Here is a 19,863-nt window from a genome sequence, read left to right on the forward strand (position 1 = left end):
TCCCAGCCCAGCAAGCTCCAACCCAACACAGAAAGCTGGCTGACCATGGGCTCAAAGCCATCTCGGTGGGGTAAGAAGTGCACACTCCCCCACTGCCCCACCATTCCCACATCCTTCAGCTCATCATCTATTCAAGTGGTTCCTCAGTGTCTGCCCACTGGCCAGGCACGATGCTAGGCTCTGGGAACACAGGCCTGAACTAGAGAGGTGAAATCCCTGTCCTCACAGTGCTTTCATTCTCCAGGGAGAGAGAGACATAAATAAATAATGAACAAGGTAATATCAAAATATGTTAGGTGGAACAGTAGAAATAAAGCAGACAGTAGCAGGGGGCAGGATATTCACCTCTGGAATAAAGGTGAAATAAGATCCAAGACCTGAAGAACTATGGACCTCCAAAGTCAGTATTCCAAACTCCAAAACCTGTGATTACGGGACCTTTCATGACAAGAAGGACCTTGCAGATGGGCTTACATTAAAGACTCTGAGAAATTATTAGCCTGAATTACCTGAGTGGGCCTATATAATCACAAGGGTCTTTATAACAGGGAGGCAGCAGTCTCAGATTCAAAGGTGATATGACAACAGAAGCAGAGGTCAGAGTCTTGAAGATGGTATGTGGTTGGCTTTGAAGGTGGAGGGAGGGGCCCTGAGTCAAGCGTTGCAGGCAGCCTCTAGAAGCTGCAAATCTGGGGCACTTGGGTGGCTCAACGGTTCAGCGTCTGCCTTTAGCTCAGGTCGTGATCCTGTGGTCCTGGGATCAAGTCCTGCATCAGGCTCCTCACAGGGAGCCTGCTTCTCCCTCTGCCTGTGTCTCTGCCTCTCTCTCTCTGTGTCTCTCATGAATAAATAAAATCTTCAGAAGCTGAAAAACTTAGACAAGAAAATGGATCCTCCCCTAGAGCACCCAGAAGGAATGCAACCCTGTTGACAGCTTGATTTTAGGACTTCTGACCTCCAGAACTGTAACATGATAAATGTGTGCTGTTTTTAAGCCATTAAATTTGTGGTAATTTGTTACAGCAGCAAGAGGAATCTAATGCAGATTAGAAAGCCAGCCACGGTGAACACTGGGAGATGAAAGTCCCAGACAGAGGGAGTAGCAAGTGCAAAGGTCCTGAGTATGGACCAAGGAGGCCAGTGTGGCTGGAACTGGGTAAGCAAGAGTGGGTGTGGAAGGAAAAGAGATCAGAAATCAGTGTGGTCAGATTGTGACAGATTGGGAAGGCCGGGTGGAGTCTGGATTATATCCCAAAAGACAGTTGGAAGTCTTTGAAGAGTTTGAGCAATTCTGGTGTCTCTGGGGCTTAAAAAGTCAGAGGTATTCCCCAGAGAGGATGTACAGAGGGCCAGTAAGCACATTAAAGATACTCAACATCATTAGTCATGAGGGAAACACAAATCAAAACTACAGTGAGATGCCACTTCACCCCTGCTCAGATGGCTAGAATTGAAAAGACAGATAATAACAAGTGTCAGGGAGGATACTAAGAAATTGGAACCCTCATACACTGCTGGAGGGAATGTAAATTAGTGCAGTCAATGTGGAGGATGGTCTGGCACTTCCTCAAAATGTTATAGAGTTATCCTATGACTCAGTAATTCCATTCCCAACGGAAAGTGACTACCCAACGGAAATGAAAACATGCATCTACATAAAAACTTGTACACAAATGTGCACAGGAGCTTTATTCATAACAGCCAAGAAGTGGAAAGAACCCAAACGTTCATCAGCTGTCCACCCATCCAGGGCAGTATTTATTCAGTAATAAAAAGAAATTATGCACGGAGACATGGAATGACATGGATGAAACTGGAAAACTAATGCCATATGAAAGAAGCCAATCACAAAGGAATGCATATTATAGGATTCCATTTATGTGAAATGTCCAGAATAGGCAATGCCTAAAGCTGAGGAAAATGAGAGGTGGGAATGTTGGGGGTGACAATGAAGTTGTACTGGGTTTCTTTGTGGGTTGTGAAAGTGTTCCAAGACTGACTGTAGAGATGGAAATACAACTCTACCTATACTAAAAGCCACTGAATTGCACACTTTAAATGGGTGAACTGTATGGTGTGTGGATTATATCTTAATAAAGCCGCTTTTAAAAAGTCACAGGGGTGCCTTCTAAGTATTTTAGGAACAGAAGTTGCTCTAGTGTTTACAGTCAAGGCCAACATGGGGGGAAAAAAGTACTAGAGGAAATCTCTTACACAAAATTGGCCCACTGCCCAGGAAACATTCAAAGTAGATAAGTCACAGGTCATCAGAGCAAAGGAGCATGGTGAAGTCTAGAAAACCAGGTGGTAAAAGGCATTCTCAGAGGTGCCCTGACATGTTATCAGTAACTGCCTCTGGGAAGTGGACCGGGAGGCTGAAGACCAGGAAGAGGAAAGACATTTACCTTCCTCTCTACCTGTGGCATATCATTTACATTTGTAAATGCATTTGTTGCTCCTTTACATTAAAAATCGTCAACAAAAATAAATGCTAAAAATAAAAACCTAAATCCATGTTGCTAAAGAACACTGCTTGATGGGGATCCCTGTGTGGCTCAGCGGTTCAGCACCTGCCTTCAGCCCAGGGTGTGATCCTGGAGACCCGGGATCAAGTCCCACATTGGGCTCCCTGCATGAAGCCTGCTTCTCCCTCTGCTTGTGTCTCTGCCTCTCTCTCTCTCTCTCTCTCTCTTTCATGAATAAATAAATAAATATTTTTTTAAAAAAAGAAAAAGAACACTGCTTGGCAAGGAGAAAAAAAGGTATTTCAAGTGGAAAAAAATACAAGCTATTAGAATGTAAAAAATGATAGAATTTGTGAAAAATATATGCACATAAATGTTTATTGTTATAACTAGACAGTATAAACCATATAGCACTCTGCTAGCACACATTAAGAAGCCAGTAAGTGTCAGCTGTTGTTGATGCTGTTCATTATTATCATTATTACTACTACTGGCATCCAAATAAGAATGGTTATCCCTGAGTGGTGGAATTTGAACTAATCTTTGTTTCCCCCAGCATATTTCAATAAGCGTATATTATTTTTGTTACTAGTTTAAAACAGAGTTTCTGAATCTGAGCACTACTGACCCTTCGGGCCAGATAATTCTATGCAGAGGGGACTGTCCTGTGCATCATAGGATGTTTAGCAAAATCCCTGGCCTTTACTCACTGCACAGCCCAAGTGGGGACAACCAAAAGGTCTCCAGACATATTTCCCTTGGGAGCAAAATCACCCTGGTTGAGAACCACTAGATTAAAATGTATATTATTTGCTGAAACTGGATGGATAACACATACATAATCATTTTACTATTTTTAACTGTATATATATATATATATATATCATATACTGTATGTATATATCATATACTCCTGTATATACAGGAGTACATACATATGCATATCCTGAACTAAATCTGAAAGAAACTAGATCATTTTTAAAATTAAGTGGCACCAGTTACACTGACCTCAAACGTAAAAATAATCATTGTTAATACTTCCTTGTTACTCACTAGAATCTGGCACCTAAGTGTCAGGTGCCTCTTACATAATTTTAATTACTCACAAGAACCTCCAGTTCACAGATTAAGAAACTGAGGCTCAGAGAGATTAAGCAATTCGTCCAAAGTCACTAGCTGGGAGGAGGTGGAGCCTGGAAGGCAGACCTCTGCTTGGGAACCTTGGGAACCCAAGGTCCACTCTGGCGGCGTCCACCCAGATGCCGGGCACTCCCCGCAGACCAGCAGGTGCGAACAAACCAACAAACACAGCGGGGCGCCAGGCTGGCTCCGTGGGTCGGGCTTCAGCCTCGGCTGGTCTGGGATCGAGTCCCACATCTGGCTCCCTGCTCAGTGGGGAGCCTGCTCCCCCCCCCCGCCCCTCTGCCGCTCGCTCGCTCGCTCGCTCGCTCGCTCGAATAAAGCAGCCAGACCCCAAGAGCCCGGACGTCCAGGTGGAGTCAGACACCAGGGTGCAGACCCCACCCTGCCCCTGGGCAACGCCACGGCCGCCGGCCAGTCAGCCACCCCCCTCACTCCGCTTCCCCGCGTGTGCGACGGGACAGGAGAAAAACGCACTTCGCGGGCCCTTGCGGGGCCTCAGCGAGACGATGCGCGTCGGCGCCTCCGCCGCGGCGGACTCCCGCACCTAACGGTGGGCGCTTCGGCAAGCAGCAAAGTCACTGCCCCAGCAACCCGCGGAGATCACCCACCACCTTCCGGACGGGCCCGTGGAGGGGGCGGGGGCGGGGGCGGGGGCGGGGGCGGGCGGCCCGAGGACGCACTGCGAGGCCGGGGCGGGAAGGGACCCGCTTACACCGACGTGGGCGGGGGGTTAGCGGCGGGGTCCCGGTCCCCACCCCCACCCCCACCCCCACCCTCTCCCCGCGGGGTCCCCACCCCCACTCACCGAACTGCATCCAGTCCCACTCGCTGAGCGTGTCCATGTTGCGGCACAGGTCGTCCAGCACCCAGGCGGGCAGCTGGTAGATGTAGCAGGACATGGCTGGGCTCCGGGGCCGGCGGGCAGGCGCCAGGGCAACTGGGGCAGCCGCGTGGGGCGCCGGGCTCCTCTACCCCGCGAGCGAGCGGGCGGGGCCCACCGGGCGGGGCCCCCCAGCCGCCGCCTCCCGGGAAGTGGGCGGGGCCCGGCGCCGGGCACCACCGCCCCCCAGCGGCCGCGCGCGGCACGACGCCGCCCAGCTGGAGCCGCTGCGGAACCGGCGTCCGAGCCGCGAGGGGAAACTGAGGCGCAGGGTGGGCTGGGGTGGGGGCAACGCGTTTAAGGACACACGGAAGAGTTCAGTGGCAGTCCCAGCAGGTCTTCTGACCCCAGGCCCAGTGCTTTTGGCGCTCTGCCACATATACTTCATTCAACAAATACTGTTATTAATCACCTACTGTATGCCAGGCAAGGTGTTCAAGGTGTTGGAGGTACATTAGTGGAGAAAATCTACAAACTTCCTTGTTTTCATGGGACTTACAATCTAGATGGTGGGGGGAAGAAAACTAGCTCTAAGTAATGAAAGTACCTAACAAGTTAGGTGGTGTGTTAAAAGGTGGTAAGTGCTATCGCACAAAAGAAGGAAAGGTGGTTAAGGGGTATTAGGGATTCAGAGCGAGCAGCTCTGAATAAATAGTCAAAATGGACCTTATCATAATAACGGCTAACATTTATTGAGCAGCTACTACATGCCACGCACTGCCCAGAATATCTCTGAGGAAAAAAGGACAAAATCCGTGCCCTGCAGGGCGACAGGCAATAAGCAGTAAATAACTTACCACTACAGAAGAATATAGGTAACATTCCAGAATAAAAGCAGAGTGTGATGGGGTCGCCTGGGGGGTGCAGTCATTAAGCTTCCAACTTTGGTTTCGGCTGCAGCTGTTATCTCAGTGTCATGAGATGGAGCCCAGTTCTGGCTCCCGTTCAGTGTGGAGTCTGCTTGAGGATTCTCTCTCTCCTTTCTCTCTCCCTCTTCCTCTCCTTCTGCCCCTCCTGCTCTTACGTGCTCTCTCTCCAAAATAAATAAATCTTAAAAAAAAAAAAAAAGCAGAGTGTGATGAAAAAGAGTAGGAGTAGGGGTGGCTCGTTGCGTTCTTATCTTAAAAGGTAATAAATCTTGATGAGGGAAAACAGAATAAGAGAGACTTCAGGGCAAATTGAATTGTTAAATAGGATAGGAAGAGAACTTGTACTAATAATGGCTGGTGCTGGGCAGCCCGGGTAGCTCAGCGGTTTGGTGCCGCCTTCAGCCCAGGGTCTGATCCTGGGGTCCCGGGATCGAGTCCCACATAGGGTTCCCTACGTGGAGCCTGCTTCTCCCTCTGCCTGTGTCTCTGCCTCTCTCTCTCTCTCTAATAAATAAAAGTTTTAAAAATGGCTGGTACTTATTGATCATTTACCATGTGTAGACTTCACCTGGGTTATTCCTACTCCTTACAATGACCCTATTAGATAGGTGTGGTTATTACCCCCATTCTACAGATGAGGAACCCAAAGCACAAAAGCACAGAGGGGTTGAGTAACTTGCCTAACATCATACAGGTACAAGTGACAGAGCTGGGATTTGAACCCAAACAGTCTGACCACTGGCTACAAACTGCCTCTTTATAATAACTACCATTTACCTACACCTACAATGTGCTTTTCATAAATTATTTTCTGTAATTCTCATAAGCCTACACTATAGATAGTATTATCCCTTTTCTTTCCCCACAGAAATAAAGGGGTTCCAAAAGATTAGGCAATGTCACTGAGGGCAGATAAACTAGAGTCATATTTTGTGGCCATAAACATCAGCTAAGAAGTATGGCTACAGAAGGAAACTGAAATGAAAGTGGGAAGTCCTGGGAGCACGTCCTGGTTCTGCCACCAACAGGCTTTGTGACCCTGGACAGCCCATTTCACTTTTCAAACCTTGCTTTCCACATCTGTAAAATGGCACTAGTTATTTCTATTCCCTAGAGTCATACGCTAGGGAAATGGATTAAATCAGTTTATATAGCCCATATGGAATGTCTACTACCCAGTCTTTCCTGCACAGAGAATAGGCGTAAAATGTTAGCTCCCATATTGAAAAAAGTTCCACCAAGAGTGCTCCCGCGATCCATCAAAGGACAAAGGATCAAAGGACATCAAACTCATTTTTAAAAGAAAGAAAAAGAAAAGAAAAGAAAAGAAAATTGCCTTCAAATTCTATCAGGATCTGAGATCTAAGTTCATTCACGGACTCTTCATCCTTGAGGAAACCTTTAGTTTTCTGTTTTGTAAACTGGATATCCTGCCCTAACTACTTTGAAGGATTGGTATGAAGCTTACATGGACCTCCAAATGCTTGGGTAAAACTGTGAAGTATTTAGCCCAGTAAAGGGTTGCTTGTGGGACACCTGGGTGGCTCAGTGGTTAAGCATCTGCCTTTGGCTCAGGACATGATCCAGGGGTCTGGGATGGAGTCCCATATTGGCTCCCCACAGGGAGTCTGCTTCTCCCTCTGCCTGTGTTTCTGCCTCTTTCTGTGTGTCTCTCATGAATAAATAAAATCTTTTAAAAAATAAAAAAAAATAAAGGGTTGCTTGTATGTGAGTCCACCCCTTTGATGTTGAAATTGGGGCCTATTTCAGTGTTCTGTGACTGTTTTGCAGGGGAAGTCTCATGTTTCAGCAGTGGTGGAAGGTGGAGTTGAAGGGGAAAGCAATTACATCCCAGGGCAAACATCCTCTTCTTTCATTTTTTTTACTTGCAGAGTTCTCTGCCTGCTTCTCCCTCACTTCTGCAAGCACAGAGCATCTGTCTTTTAGCATTATTAGTGCCATGGGGTCTCTTCCCCTTGATGGGGCTTTTGAGGTCTTTGAGATCTGCATTCAGCCTTGGCCAGTCCAGGATGGACAAGTCCCTACAACTTCTCTGTCTGCTTTTTGGGCTCTTGGCAAGTTTCTTTCTCACCCCATCCTCAGGGCTTGGAATCTGAGACCTAGTGTTTTCTCCTCCGAAAAGGCCTAAGAAGTTCAGGGCCTGATCAGATCATCTTAGGGAGACATCATGGTCCCCATTCTTTAGAATAAATTCTTCAAAGTAAGATCCTTGTTACTAATTAATAGAGCTGCTGCTCACCTACCAGGTACCAAGCATTTAGCATACACTATCTGGGATGCTCACAACAACCCTACAAAGCAGGATTATTGTTCCCATTCTACAGATGAGAAAACTGAGGCATCAATCCAATTGGCTGACAGAATTCAACCCAAATTTGTCTCCAAAGGAAGTGTTCTTTCTACTCTAGTATACTGCCTCACCACAAAGAAATTTCCTTTGATCCTGCAGTTTATTTCTTCTACTAATTAGCTGCTTTCCATGGCCAACACCCTCCCTACCACAACCAGAGACAATTATTGAGGGTGAATGTAATTAGTTATGTAGTTATGTCATTTTGACCTATTCACATTTAATTTCCTTGAAATTACAGTCTGTGGAAAGCACTCTGGCTGCATATTAGAATTACCTAGGGAGCTTTATTTAACAAGTTACACATGCCCAGCCTGATCTCCACAGATCCAGACTCAATTGTGGGTGGAGCTGGGCCAGGGCTCAGGCACTAGCATTTTAAAAAGCTTCCCAGGTTGGGCCACCTGGGTGGCTCAGTGAGTAGAGCAAGACTCTTGATTCTGGCTCCCACCCCCATAATGATCTCAGGGTAACAGATGAAGGCCCACCAGGGGGCTCTTATCTCAGCGGGGAGCCTGCTAGGGATTCTCTCTCCTTCTCCCTCGGCAACCCGCCCCCTCCACTGGTGCATACATGCACGCTCTCTCTCTCTCTTAAATAAATAAATCAATAAATAATCTTTAAAAAATAAAATAAAAAGCTTCATGGTAATTCCAATCCTGCACAGAGCTGAGAACCAGTATTTTATCAGGAAGTTGGGATGAGAAAGAAGACTGATGATAGAGGATTAATAAAGCGTCTGTGTGTATTTTGTACATATATTTTCTTCCTAATAAAAATATCTTCGGGATGCCTGTGTGGCTTAGTGGTTGAGCATCTGCCTTTGGCTCAAGGAATGATCCCAAGTTCCTGGGATGGAGTCCCACATCAGGCTCCATGGATTCCCTCGGCCTGTCTCTGCCTCTCTCTGTGTCTCTCATGTATAAATAAATAAAATCTTTAAAAAAAAATCTTTGTTTTTTCTGATAGGACATGATCACTGTCCAAAAAAAGAAAAAAAATTGTGGCTAACCTTGAAAATAAAACTGTCAGTTATTTTATCAGCAAAAATGGGTTTATTCGGGAATAGCAGAGAATTGCGATTCAGGACACACAAGCTACTACAAAACCATAGGCAAGTCATGGAACAAAAAACAGGAAGGCTCTTTTACAGAGGTAAGAGGGGAGTTGGGATTGCTGTTATAAACGAAGTCCATTAGAGCAAACTGGGAGTTCATAGCATAGTGGCTTTTCATTGGCTGCGTTGTCTCACTGGCTGAGCTGTTGCTGGGAGAAGAGGAAATCTTTTTTCCTCCAACTGGGATAGTAGTGTCCACCTGCATGGTCCTTGTCTTCCTGTTGGGGGTGGGGGTGGGGTCTGCAACTAAGGAGTGAGAGGGCATGAGATCGCCCCCTGCTGGCCTCCTGACTCCACTTTTGTGAGTTTTCCTTCCACTAATTTTCACAGGGTGAATTTAAAAACCCAGTCCTAGCCTCTCCTCCTCCTGTGTAGGAAAAAACCCAGTTCTCCCTTCTCCTGTATGTTTTTCCTTTCCTTTTACACAGAACACTTAACTTTTGACACTTCTGGCCACCAAATGTTGGGGCAGGGGGAGGGATTCCGCACAACCAATTCGCTACAACACCAGCTAGGTGTCCTACAGCTAAACTTACTTCTAACAATGTCTACCTGGAGATCGTGTCAGATCCCATAGATCCCATTTACCAATGGGTTACTGTGTATGTGTGGCGAGGGGAAGCCCCAGGGAAATATTTTGCTGGGGCAAGGAGTTTAGGTGTGTTGACAGAAAAGGGAAATATTGAAGGGATATCAGGCAGCCCAGTGACTGGCATAGGGTAGAGTGAGGTGCTAAGAATGGGATGCATACAGAAACCTCGTGTGAAAGTAACTGAAAAGTTCACATTGGTGCTCACTTGTCAAGAGTGCAAAACACTAATACCTATTTCATATCCTTAGTGTGTTGATTTCTAGGACAGAGCCTGTCCTTTTATCACCTGCTCAGTATACGCACTGGTAAAATAGAAACCACTTACCATTTTTGGTTCTTTTTTTAAAAATAGACTTTAAGATCACAGCATAATTGAGAGGAAGGTACAGGAATTTCACATATAACTCCCGCCCCCACAAATGCAAAGCTTCCCCCATGATTAATGTTCCTACCAAAGTGGCACATTTGTTTCAAGTGATGAACCTTCCCTGACACACCCGTATCACCCCAAGTCCATAGTTTACTTTAGGATTCCTCCTTGTTGTTGTATATTCTATGCTGTAAAAACTCACATATATTATAGTATCATACAGAAGAGTTTTATTGTCCAAAAAGCCCCATGCTCCACCTATTCATCCCACTCTCCACTCCATACCCTGGCAACCATTATCTTTTGACTCCATAGTTTGGCCTTTTCCACAGTGTCATACAGCTAAAATCATATACCATGCGACATTTTTAGATTGGCTTCTTTCACTTAGTAATATGCGTTAAAGTTTCCTCCATGTCCTTTCATGCTTGACAGCTCATTTCTTTTTAGTGCTGTCATTCAGAACCTGGAACTAGTTTATTTACCCATTCACCTACTAAAGGACACCTTGGTTCCTTCTAGGGTGGGTTCCTTAGAACCTTAAGTTCCTTCTAAGTTTTGGCAATTATGAATGAAGCTGCTATAAATATCCAAGGTTTTTAATTCCTTCGGGTATCAAGGAGCATGATTACTGGAATATATAAGAGAATGTTTACTTTTGTAAGGAACTGCCAACCTGTCTTCCAAAGTGGCTGTACCATTTTGCATTCCCACCAGCAGTGAGAATTCATGTTGCTCGGCATCCTGGGCAGCATTTGTTGGCCATCTTTCAGACTTTGGCCACTCTACTAGGTTGTATATTGGTATCTCCTTGTTGTTGTTGTTTTTAAGTAAGCTCCATGCTCAGGGTGGAGCCCAACATGGACTCATGACCCTGAGACCAAGACCAGAGCTAAGATCAAGAGTCAGATGCTTAACTGACTGAGCCTCCCAGGTGCCCCTCCCCTTGTAGTTTTTTTGGGTTTTAAGATTGTATTCATTCATTTCACAGAGAGAGCACAAGCAGGGGGAATAGGAGAGGGAGAAGCAGGTTTCCTGCTGAGCAGGGAGCCTGTTGCAGGGCTTGATGCCAGGACTCTGAGATCGTGAACTGAGCCAAAGGCAGACACTTAACCAACTGGGCTACCTAGGTGCCCCTCCTTGTTGTTTCAATTTGCATATCCCTGACAATATATGATGTGGAGCACATTTTCATATGCTTACTTGCCAACTGTGTATCTTCTCCAGTGAGGTGTCTGTGAAGGTTGGTTCTGTTTATGTACAAAAAAAACCCAGCTTTTCCCCAATGTGAGTACTTTTCCTCTTAATGCTTTTCTGTAGTGCTTAATTTTTTTCACAGTAATATTTCATTTTTATGTGAAAAATGAAGCTAAAGAATGTTTATATTAAAAAGAAAGAAAGAAAGAAAGAAAGAAAGAAAGAAAGAAAGAAAGAAAGAAAGAAAGAAAGAAAGAAAGAAAGACCCAGGGTGAGCGCACCTGAGTGGCTCAGGCAGTTAAGAATTCCACTCTTGGTTTCAGCTCAAGTCATATCTCAGGGTCATGAAATTGAACCCTGCTTTGGGCTCCATGCTCAGCACAGTCTGCTTGAGATCTCCTCTCTCTCCCTTCCTCTCTGTCCCTCCCCCCACTGTGGTCTCTCTAAATAAATACAAATAAACTCTTTAAAAAATTTTCACCACCAAGGTGAAAAGAAAAAAAAAATTAAATACATACATACATACACACACACATGAAACCAGGGTAAGGTGCCTGGCTGGCTTATTAGTCTGTAGAGCACATAACTCCTGATCTCCAAGTCATGAGTTCAAGCCCTGCACTGGGTATAGAGATTACTTAAGGAAATAAAAAAAATAGGGACACCTGAGTGGCTCAGCAGCTGAGCGTCTGCCTTTGGCTCTGACTCCGTGACCCTGGAGTCCTGGGATTAAGTCCCACGTCGGGCTTCCTGCATGGAGCCTGCTTCTCCCTTTGCCTGTGTCTCTGCCTCTCTCTCTCTGTGTGTCTCTCATGAATAAATAAATAAAATCTTTAAAAAAAATTTTTTTAATTAAAAAGGAAAATAAAAATAAAGGAAACAAAAAATAAAAGAAATCAAGGCTGGAAAGAAAAGAGGCTGAGCATGAAGACAAGTGCTTGTGTCTGCAATACCCCTCCCCACGTAAGCCTTTACAGAAACACAGCTCTCTCACAACAGAGCCACACCAACACACCCAACCTATTTCCTTTGCTCAGCACCATTTAATGTACTCAAGAACAGCTTTTTTTTTTTTTTTTAACTTGAAATAGGAAACATCACAGTCTTTTAGGAGCAATACATTTAATACAATCATAAAATTTCAAATGAAAAATATATATTATTCATGCTACAGGTTTTCAATCCTTCTTGGACAACATAAAAAACACAGTACTCAAACTGCATGTTTTCACAGGAGGAACACGAATCTCATTTGGACACAAAGACAAGTTTAAAAAAAAAATTAAAACCAACAGTGAACGAATCCAGCAATAGTAGACTTCCTGACATCCCCCAACCCATCCCACCCTCGAACACACACTGCTGCCTGTTCCCCAGCATTTCTTCCTTCCCACCCAACAGCTCAGTAACATGTCAGACACCAAGGGGCATGTCACTGAGTGAGTACTACAGCATGCTTAAAAAACAACGGCCAATTTTTTAATTGAATATTCAAAGAGGGGATTAAGATTAGGTGAAACAAAGTCTAGGGAAACCGTGGGGCATTGTCTTACTTCACGCTTATTTCCGAGTACAGGAATTGTGCTCAAAGGTTAGTACAGAAACTATAGATACCAAGAAATATCACATTGTTTATAAAAGGAAGACTGCACTAATGTCTACATTACCATGGGAAAACATTCAGTGATAAAGTCATGACTTAGAAGGTAGAATACAAAACTGTTATATTCTATATGATCCCAACTATGTAAAACCAAACTAACCAAAAGATGCCCTAAAAAGGCCAAAAGTCAAAATGTTAGGGGCTGTATTCAAGTAGTGTATCTGCATTGATTTTTTTTTCTTTTACTTTACTGTCTTTACCAAAATTTTCTCAATTGGAGGCAATTTTTTTTTAACTATTAGTTACCAAAAAAAAAAGCCTGATAGAACTTTTGAATTTCAGTTAATCAATTTAAGTCCAGCCTATAAGAAAGGATTTGTGCATTTATAAAACTATAAAACATTCCAGGCTACTCCCTGAATCCACTGTGTATTATGAGTAACTTCCAAAAGGTAGAGGGCTTCCGCCTCTCCCCAGCCAGGTGTAAAGTGTCACCAGATCCTCCTGCCTGATGAAAAATGCAGAACCAGGCAGCCCTGCAAGTCCAGATGAGCCAGTGAGTGGCTCCCCTTAGTGGTCCCTGCTGCCCCAACACTGCTGGCCCCTGGTTAAAACACTGCCAGCATTTAAGGAAACAAAACAAAACAATGCTAAGCCAAACAGAAAAGTAGAGGATTTACAAAAAGTAACAGAAATACTCACACTTAGCCAAAACCTATTTACAATACAGTAGTAGCTCCTTAATACTCCAACTAAACAAGAGGACAGCTATTTTCTCCTATCTTCTGTGCATATGTCAAGTTTCAAAAAAGCGATCACCACAATAACTATAGAAAGCTAATCCTGGTTCAGAAACAAAATAAACTACAATAACAGTGGGCAGAGAAAAGCACAAAGTTTAGAAAGTTATAAAAAGTGCTTCCTATAAAAGTGATTCCCTTTAAAACATTTGTTTACTGTATACGTTGTAAGGTACCCACCTCCCCACCCCCCAAAAAAGGGCAAAACCTTCAAACACTTTCTACCAAAGTATCTGCTGGTTTGTTCATTCAACAAACACTGACTGAAGGCTTATAATGTGTGAGGCACTGGGGTCTCAAAAGAGGAGACAGACTTGTCCCTGCCTCAAGGACATCTCTGTCTTCTCAAAGCAGGAGGCAGACACATCACCAACCACAACACAGCAATTGAAAGCAGATGCCACTGCTTTCTTACAATTAAAGAATATGCTGCAATTCTTATTGAATTACTTACACAGAAGTCCTTACATAGAAACTTTCCTGACTTACTAGGAGGAGGCAAAAACGCAACTATTTGAAGAATACTCCTAGAAGGGGCAGGCATTAAGTTACATCTTGTGATATTTGCCCCGAAACATCATAATGCCTAGTGCAGTCAGTTAACTTTCCTTTAAGCAATGGAGGATTTTTTACTCTGAGAATGAGACACCTTGAATCTGAGAATAAGTGACCAGTCCTAAATATAGATCAAGACTAGTCAGTACCATCAAAGGCTGAGACTCAGGAGTGCAAATTTCAATTAAAATCCTCAGTCTCCCCTTCCATCCGCTGATTTTCAATATGCTCCTGTGTCAGCCGCTCCAGGTCTTTCCTTACATTCGGGTGGTCTTCCAGATCTTCATAGAGGGATCTCACGATGTCCAGTCTCCTATAATTCTCAGGCTTGACTAGGCTTCGGACAACCTGGAGGCACCGCTCTTTCAGAGTATACACTGCAAATGCAGAAAACCAAATCCTCAGGAGCAGACTCAGGCCTTGGGACAACGGATGAGCAAGAGGCTTTGCCAACCACAGCAATTCCATTTACTATAGATGGACTTTACTTTGGGCAAATAAAGGGAGTAAATGCATGTGGCAGAGTGTAATGTGCTGGCCCTAATGGACAACTCAAGGTACACATGACCTCGTGTAGTCATTTCCCTTTACAAGTTGGCTGGGCTTGTGATTCATTTAAACTAAATCAATGTGTGTGAAGTGACAGATACTGTGCCAATTCTGAAACTGACCTTTAAGAAGCCCTGGCAACTTCCACTTTTACACTCTTAGAAGCCCAGAGCTACCCTGCAGGAGAGACTACACAAAGAGGAAAGAACCCTGAGAATGCATGGGAGAGAGGCCCAGCCCCCAGCCAACCTGCCAGCAGTCAGCCACACAAATGGCCACCAATGAGCAGAATAACCACCTACCTGATCTCGGCCTAGACTGTAGAATTATGAATAAAAAGGTAATTGTTAGCTTGGGGGTAGCTGTCACACAGCAATAGATAACCAAAAAATTTTGCAACTGGATTTTGAGGAACTCCAATTCTATGTTAAACGCACTGGGGAATCTACTCTTTAAGGGCATCCTATAAGGCAAAATATACTTTTATCAATTTAAAATTGATAAGTCCTGAGTTAAATTTTTAAAAGCATAATTGATAAAAGTATATAAATTGATAAAAGTATATTTTGCCTTATCAACTTTTGAACACTTTCTTCCTTAAAATGGGATCCATACATACATATCAGTTTATTTTTTTTATTTTTTATTTTTTTAATATATATATATTTTTTATTTACTTATGATAGTCACAGAGAGAGAGAGAGAGAGGGGGGGGGCAGAGACACAGGCAGAGGGAGAAGCAGGCTCCATACACCGGGAGCCCGATGTGGGATTCGATCCCGGGTCTCCAGGATCGCGCCCCGGACCAAAGACAGGCGCCAAACCTCTGCGCCACCCAGGGATCCCACATATCAGTTTATTTATTTATTTATTTTTAATTTTATTTTTATTTTATGATAGTCACAGAGAGAGAGAGGCAGAGACACAGGCAGAGGGAGAAGCAGGCTCCATGCACCGGGAGCCCGATATGGGACTCGATCCCGGGTCTCCAGGATCACGCCCTGGGCCAAAGGCAGGCGCCAAACCGCTGCGCCACCCAGGGATCCCCCACATATCAGTTTAAAACTTATGAAGCTATAGGTATTTGGGTTTGTCTTTGTTTTTTATTTAAGATTTTATTTTTAAGCAATCTCTATACCCAACTTGGGACGCAAACTCATAATCCCAAGATCAATAGTTGCTGCTCCACTGACTAAGCCAGTCAGACACCCTTATACTTGGCGTTTTTTAACCCATCAGTTTCTTTGGGTTTAACCTACTAAAATTAATTGGGTTTTAAACAAACAGTAAACTATGATGTTAACGTTCAATTTGGTGATTTTTTTTTTTTTTTTTTTTTACCCCATTTAGCACTGTGAGCTTGAGTGGGTTAAATAACATTAAAAGATACAACACGGGCAGCCCGGGTGGCTCAGCAGTTTAGCACCTGCCTTCGGCCCAGGGCCTGATCCTGGAGACCCAGGAGCTCCCTGCATGGGAGTCCCACATCGGGCTCCCTGCATGGGGCCTGCTTCTCCCTCTGCCTGTGTCTCACGCGCTCTCTCTCTCTCCCTGTGTCTTTCATGAGTAAATAAATAAAATCTTTAAATAAAAAAAAAAAAAAGATACAACACTAGGCGTGCCTGGGTGGTTCAGTTGGTTAAGTGTCTGCCATTGTGCTCAGGTCATGAACCCAGGGTCCCTGGATCAAGACCCATGTCAGGCTCTCTGCTCAGCAAGGAGCCTGCTTCTCCCTCTCTCTCTGCCTGCTGCTCTCCCTACTTGTGCGCACTCTCTCCCTCTCCCTCTGTCAAATTAAGAAAAAAAAAAGCTATGACACTGAAAGACATGGTATCTCATTCTCTATACCTTATTCTTCTTCTAAGACTCCAAAGCATATTTCTTCTCTAAGGCAGGGTAAACAAAATGAATTCATAATTCAACAATCAGATGTTTGTTTATTATTTATTAAAATTTGTAAGTAATCTTTACCCCCAATGTGAGGCTTGAGCTCATAACCCTGACACCAAGAGTCACATGCTCCTCACATCAAAAGTCACATGCTCTACCAATTGAGGCAGCCAGGTGCCCCCCTACAATCAGATATTTTAATTTAGCCCATCTCTGACAAGCCCTAAGAGCTTCTGAGAAACCACAACATCTCTGTTCAATATAGAGGATACAAATTTATTCCATTTTATTTGTGGTGGAAAATAGGACACAGAAAGGTTGGCTAACTTGGCTAGCATCCAGTAAAAACCACTAAAGATCTGGCGCCTCCAAGTGGCTTATTCCCTACTTATTACAACAGTTTTATCTTTTTATTTATTATTTTTACTTATTTATTTTTAAGTAATCTCTACACCCAATGTGGGGCTTGAACTCACGCCCATGAAATCACGAGTCACATGCTCTATCTATCAACTAAGCCAGCCAGGAGCCCCCAGTCTTATCTTTTTAAAAAGATAGGGGGAGGCACCCGGGGGGCTCAGTCAGTTAAGCGGCTGCCTTTGGTTCCAGTCATGGTCCCAGGGTCCTAGGATTGAGCCTCACATCAGGCTCCCTGCTCAGTGGGCAACCTACTTCTCCCTCTCCACTGCTTGTGCTCTCTCCTGCGCTCAATCCCCACCTCCCTCTCAAATAAAAAAAATCTTTAAAAATATTTTTTTAATAATAAAAAAAAATTAAAAGATGGAACATCAGTACCTGGCAGTGTGATGTTGGCAAAAATTGGCTGTCCATCAACATTGAGAGATGGCACAAATAGTTCAGTTTGGTTAACCAGAAGCCCATCATATGTCCCGGCATCTCGGAAGAGCCAAAGGTGACCTGTTAAAATAAGCAGAGGCTGTTACGTAGCGACACACCCATTTTCTGCATCTTCCTTGACTGACACTGAAGTACCCGCCCCTCATTCTGCTTAAATATTGAACAAAAACCCTTCCAACAAATAATATTATCTTACTCAATCGTCACAACAGATCTATTTACATATGAGAAGAGCTCTAAAAAAGCCAAGTAACTTGGTCAAGGGAAAAGGGACAATAAGGAAAAAAGAGCATGGTACTTGCGGCTCCAAATACCATGCCTTTTCTGCTACCATGATCAAACAGCAAACATGAATTGCAAATCACACCAAACACTGCAAACTAAAATAATTTCACTAACTCCTTACATCTGTGCTTCTCAAGAAAAAAAGGTGCAAAAACATCAAGTTGAGAAAAAGCCAGCCGGAAAAAGGTAAGTTCGGTAGTCAAAGACTAAACGGATCTCTTGTATGAAAAATCAAAAGAGGGACGCCTGGGTGGCTCAGCGGCTGAGCGTGTCTGCCTTTTGCTCAGGGGGTGATCCCAGATCCAGGGATCAAATCCCAGAGCAGGCCCCCTGCGTGGAGCCTGCTTCGCCCTCTGCCTGTGTCTCTGCCTCTCTCTGTGTGTCTCATGAACAAATAAATAAAGTCTCTTCAATCAATCAGTCGCTGTCATTGACCTGCCTAAAAACTCAACACCCCCTTTCTTCCCAGGGGGGATAAAACCTTTCGGGCTTCGTCTCCCGCCATCCGGTGCCTTGTCCTCCCCCCTGGGCTGCAGGGGGTGTCCACCCAGGCCGGTGCCGCCGCGGACTCGTCTCGGTGGGTCAGCCCCGTGCGCGGCCCGCTCCGGGAGGCGCTCCCCACGGGACGTGACACACCGCCTCCCGTCCCGAGCAGGAACCCGCTCCCAGCTCCGCTCTCCGCCGGGCTCCTTCCTCTAGAGGCGACAGGGTCCCGGGCTGGTACCCGTTTACGCCTTCGTCAGTCCCCGCCGCCGCCCGGGCTCCCCTGGAAGGTGGGGACCCTACGCGGACCCGGCCCACTGGGGCCACGCGGGCATTAGGCAGGCAGCACTTTCAGGGGTAACCTACATGTGTGACGGGAAGAGCCCCTCCAATGGAAATTACCCAGTCCTCTGAAGAATTAGCTGCCACTTACTAGTAGCGTCCAACTGTATCTGTCACAAACTCGGGGGGCTCCAGCAGGCGCTCGCTGCGCCCCGGGGGAAGGGGGGCCCCGGCGGCGGAGGGGGGCCGGGCCCGGCGACCCCGGCCCGCCTACCTCGGTAGCTGTGGATGCGGCGGCCCGTGCCCGGCTGCAGCGTCGGGTAGGGCTGCGGCTCGCCGTCGAAGTTGAGCCACACCGGCAGCACGACGCGCGGGCTGCGGTTGCAGAAGATGACCTGGGACGGCTCGCACGAGTTCACCGAGCGCAGCACCGGCCGCGGCTGCCCGGCCTCCATCTCCGCCGCAGCGCCCGGCTCCTCCGGCTCAGACTCTTCCGGGCCGGACTCCTCCGCGCCAGACTCCTCCCCGCCGGACTCTTCAGGGCCCACCTCCTCGGCGCCCACCTCCTCGGCGCCCGCCTCGGCCTCCTCCACGTTCCCTGCCTTCCGGGGCATTACCTCCCGGAGCCTAGACAACGCGAGGCCCGCCGCCGGGGACTTGCGGGCCTCGCGGGGCGGGGGGGGCGGGGCGGGGCGGGGCGTGCGTGCGTGCGTGCGTGCGCGGCCCCGCAAGCGTGCGCGCTGTTTTCGCGCGCTCTCGGGCGGGGACGGGCTACTGTGGCAGCAATGGCGGCTTGAAACTGTGCGCAAGCGCAGGTGGGGCCTCCGGCCGCGGGAACCCCGCGCACAGGCGGCGGAGGCTGGTGTTAGGCCGCTTCCTCCGCGGGTGTCCTCTGTCAGGTGGGTTCTTATTTTTTTTTGCCCCAGTATGTTTTTGACACAGCAGTTCCTTAGTTTCATTCATTCCCTTGATACCTTCACGGTGTATGCCATATTCTCCCTACTATATGCACTATTACTTACTTAGTCATTTTCTTGTTCGTTTCTCTCCATTTTGGGTCACAAAACTCGACTTTTGTGTAAAAGAGCATAATAAAGACAAAATTTCCTTCTCTTCCTAGTTTCCTACAGCCACCCAGAAGCGGTCTGAGGAGGCGAGAAGTATTACCAGTTTTTAAAGCTTCCTTTTAAAGGTATTCATTCTATACATAGCGCAAAGCAGTTAAGTGATTTTATATTACTACCGTCAGTGGAAATTCAGTCTCATTTGTCACAGAAGAGTACAGTGGCACTAAGTTCAAAGGAAACGAGTTGCTAAACTTTATCTGTGGTCTGTCAAAAGCCCTGAGCCTGCTCTTCTTCGTTCAACTAGTTAGCCAAAGGTTAGGTGTTAAATACCAAGTGTTAACTGTCAAACCAACTTTCCTCTGGACATGATCAGAAGGATTAATAGACACGGCCACAAGCACATGAGAAAATGCTCTGCATCACTTGCCATCAGGGAAATACAAACCAAAACCACAATGAGATACCACCTCACACCAGTGAGAATGGG

At 45.8% G+C, this 19,863-nt stretch overlaps 2 protein-coding genes across 2 annotated transcripts in view; both read right to left on the bottom strand.

Moving 5' to 3' along the window:
- Positions 1 to 4,566, bottom strand: part of IRAK2 (interleukin 1 receptor associated kinase 2) — a 61,149-nt gene extending 56,583 nt beyond the window's left edge. The window contains exon 1 of the mRNA XM_055344824.1: positions 4,414 to 4,566. Coding sequence (XP_055200799.1) covers positions 4,414 to 4,507 — 94 coding nt within the window. The 5' untranslated portion in view covers positions 4,508 to 4,566. The remainder of the gene's footprint in view (positions 1 to 4,413) is intronic.
- Positions 4,567 to 11,980: 7,414 nt separating this feature from the next.
- VHL (von Hippel-Lindau tumor suppressor) lies at positions 11,981 to 18,982 on the bottom strand. Its single transcript, XM_055344886.1, has 3 exons — positions 18,584 to 18,982; positions 17,197 to 17,319; positions 11,981 to 14,339 (listed from the first exon to the last, which is right to left on the bottom strand). The coding sequence occupies exons 1-3, from the start codon at positions 18,921 to 18,923 to the stop codon at positions 14,143 to 14,145; spliced, it is 660 nt and encodes a 219-aa protein (XP_055200861.1). The 5' UTR covers positions 18,924 to 18,982; the 3' UTR covers positions 11,981 to 14,142.
- Positions 18,983 to 19,863: the final 881 nt, after the last annotated feature.

The sequence above is a fragment of the Nyctereutes procyonoides genome, unplaced genomic scaffold, assembly GCF_905146905.1.
Source record: "Nyctereutes procyonoides isolate TBG_1078 unplaced genomic scaffold, NYPRO_anot_genome, whole genome shotgun sequence".
Lineage (NCBI taxonomy): Eukaryota > Metazoa > Chordata > Mammalia > Carnivora > Canidae > Nyctereutes > Nyctereutes procyonoides.

Excerpts from the sequence above, each read along its gene's own strand:
- VHL (XM_055344886.1), bottom strand. The coding sequence starts at position 18,923 with ATGCCCCGGAAGGCAGGGAACGTGGAGGAGGCCGAGGCGGGCGCCGAG. Across the intron at positions 17,320-18,583 it reads CCGCATCCACAGCTACCGAG|GTCACCTTTGGCTCTTCCGA; the intron begins GTAGGCGGGCCG and ends TTATTTTAACAG. Across the intron at positions 14,340-17,196 it reads TGCCAACATCACACTGCCAG|TGTATACTCTGAAAGAGCGG; the intron begins GTACTGATGTTC and ends CTGCATTTGCAG.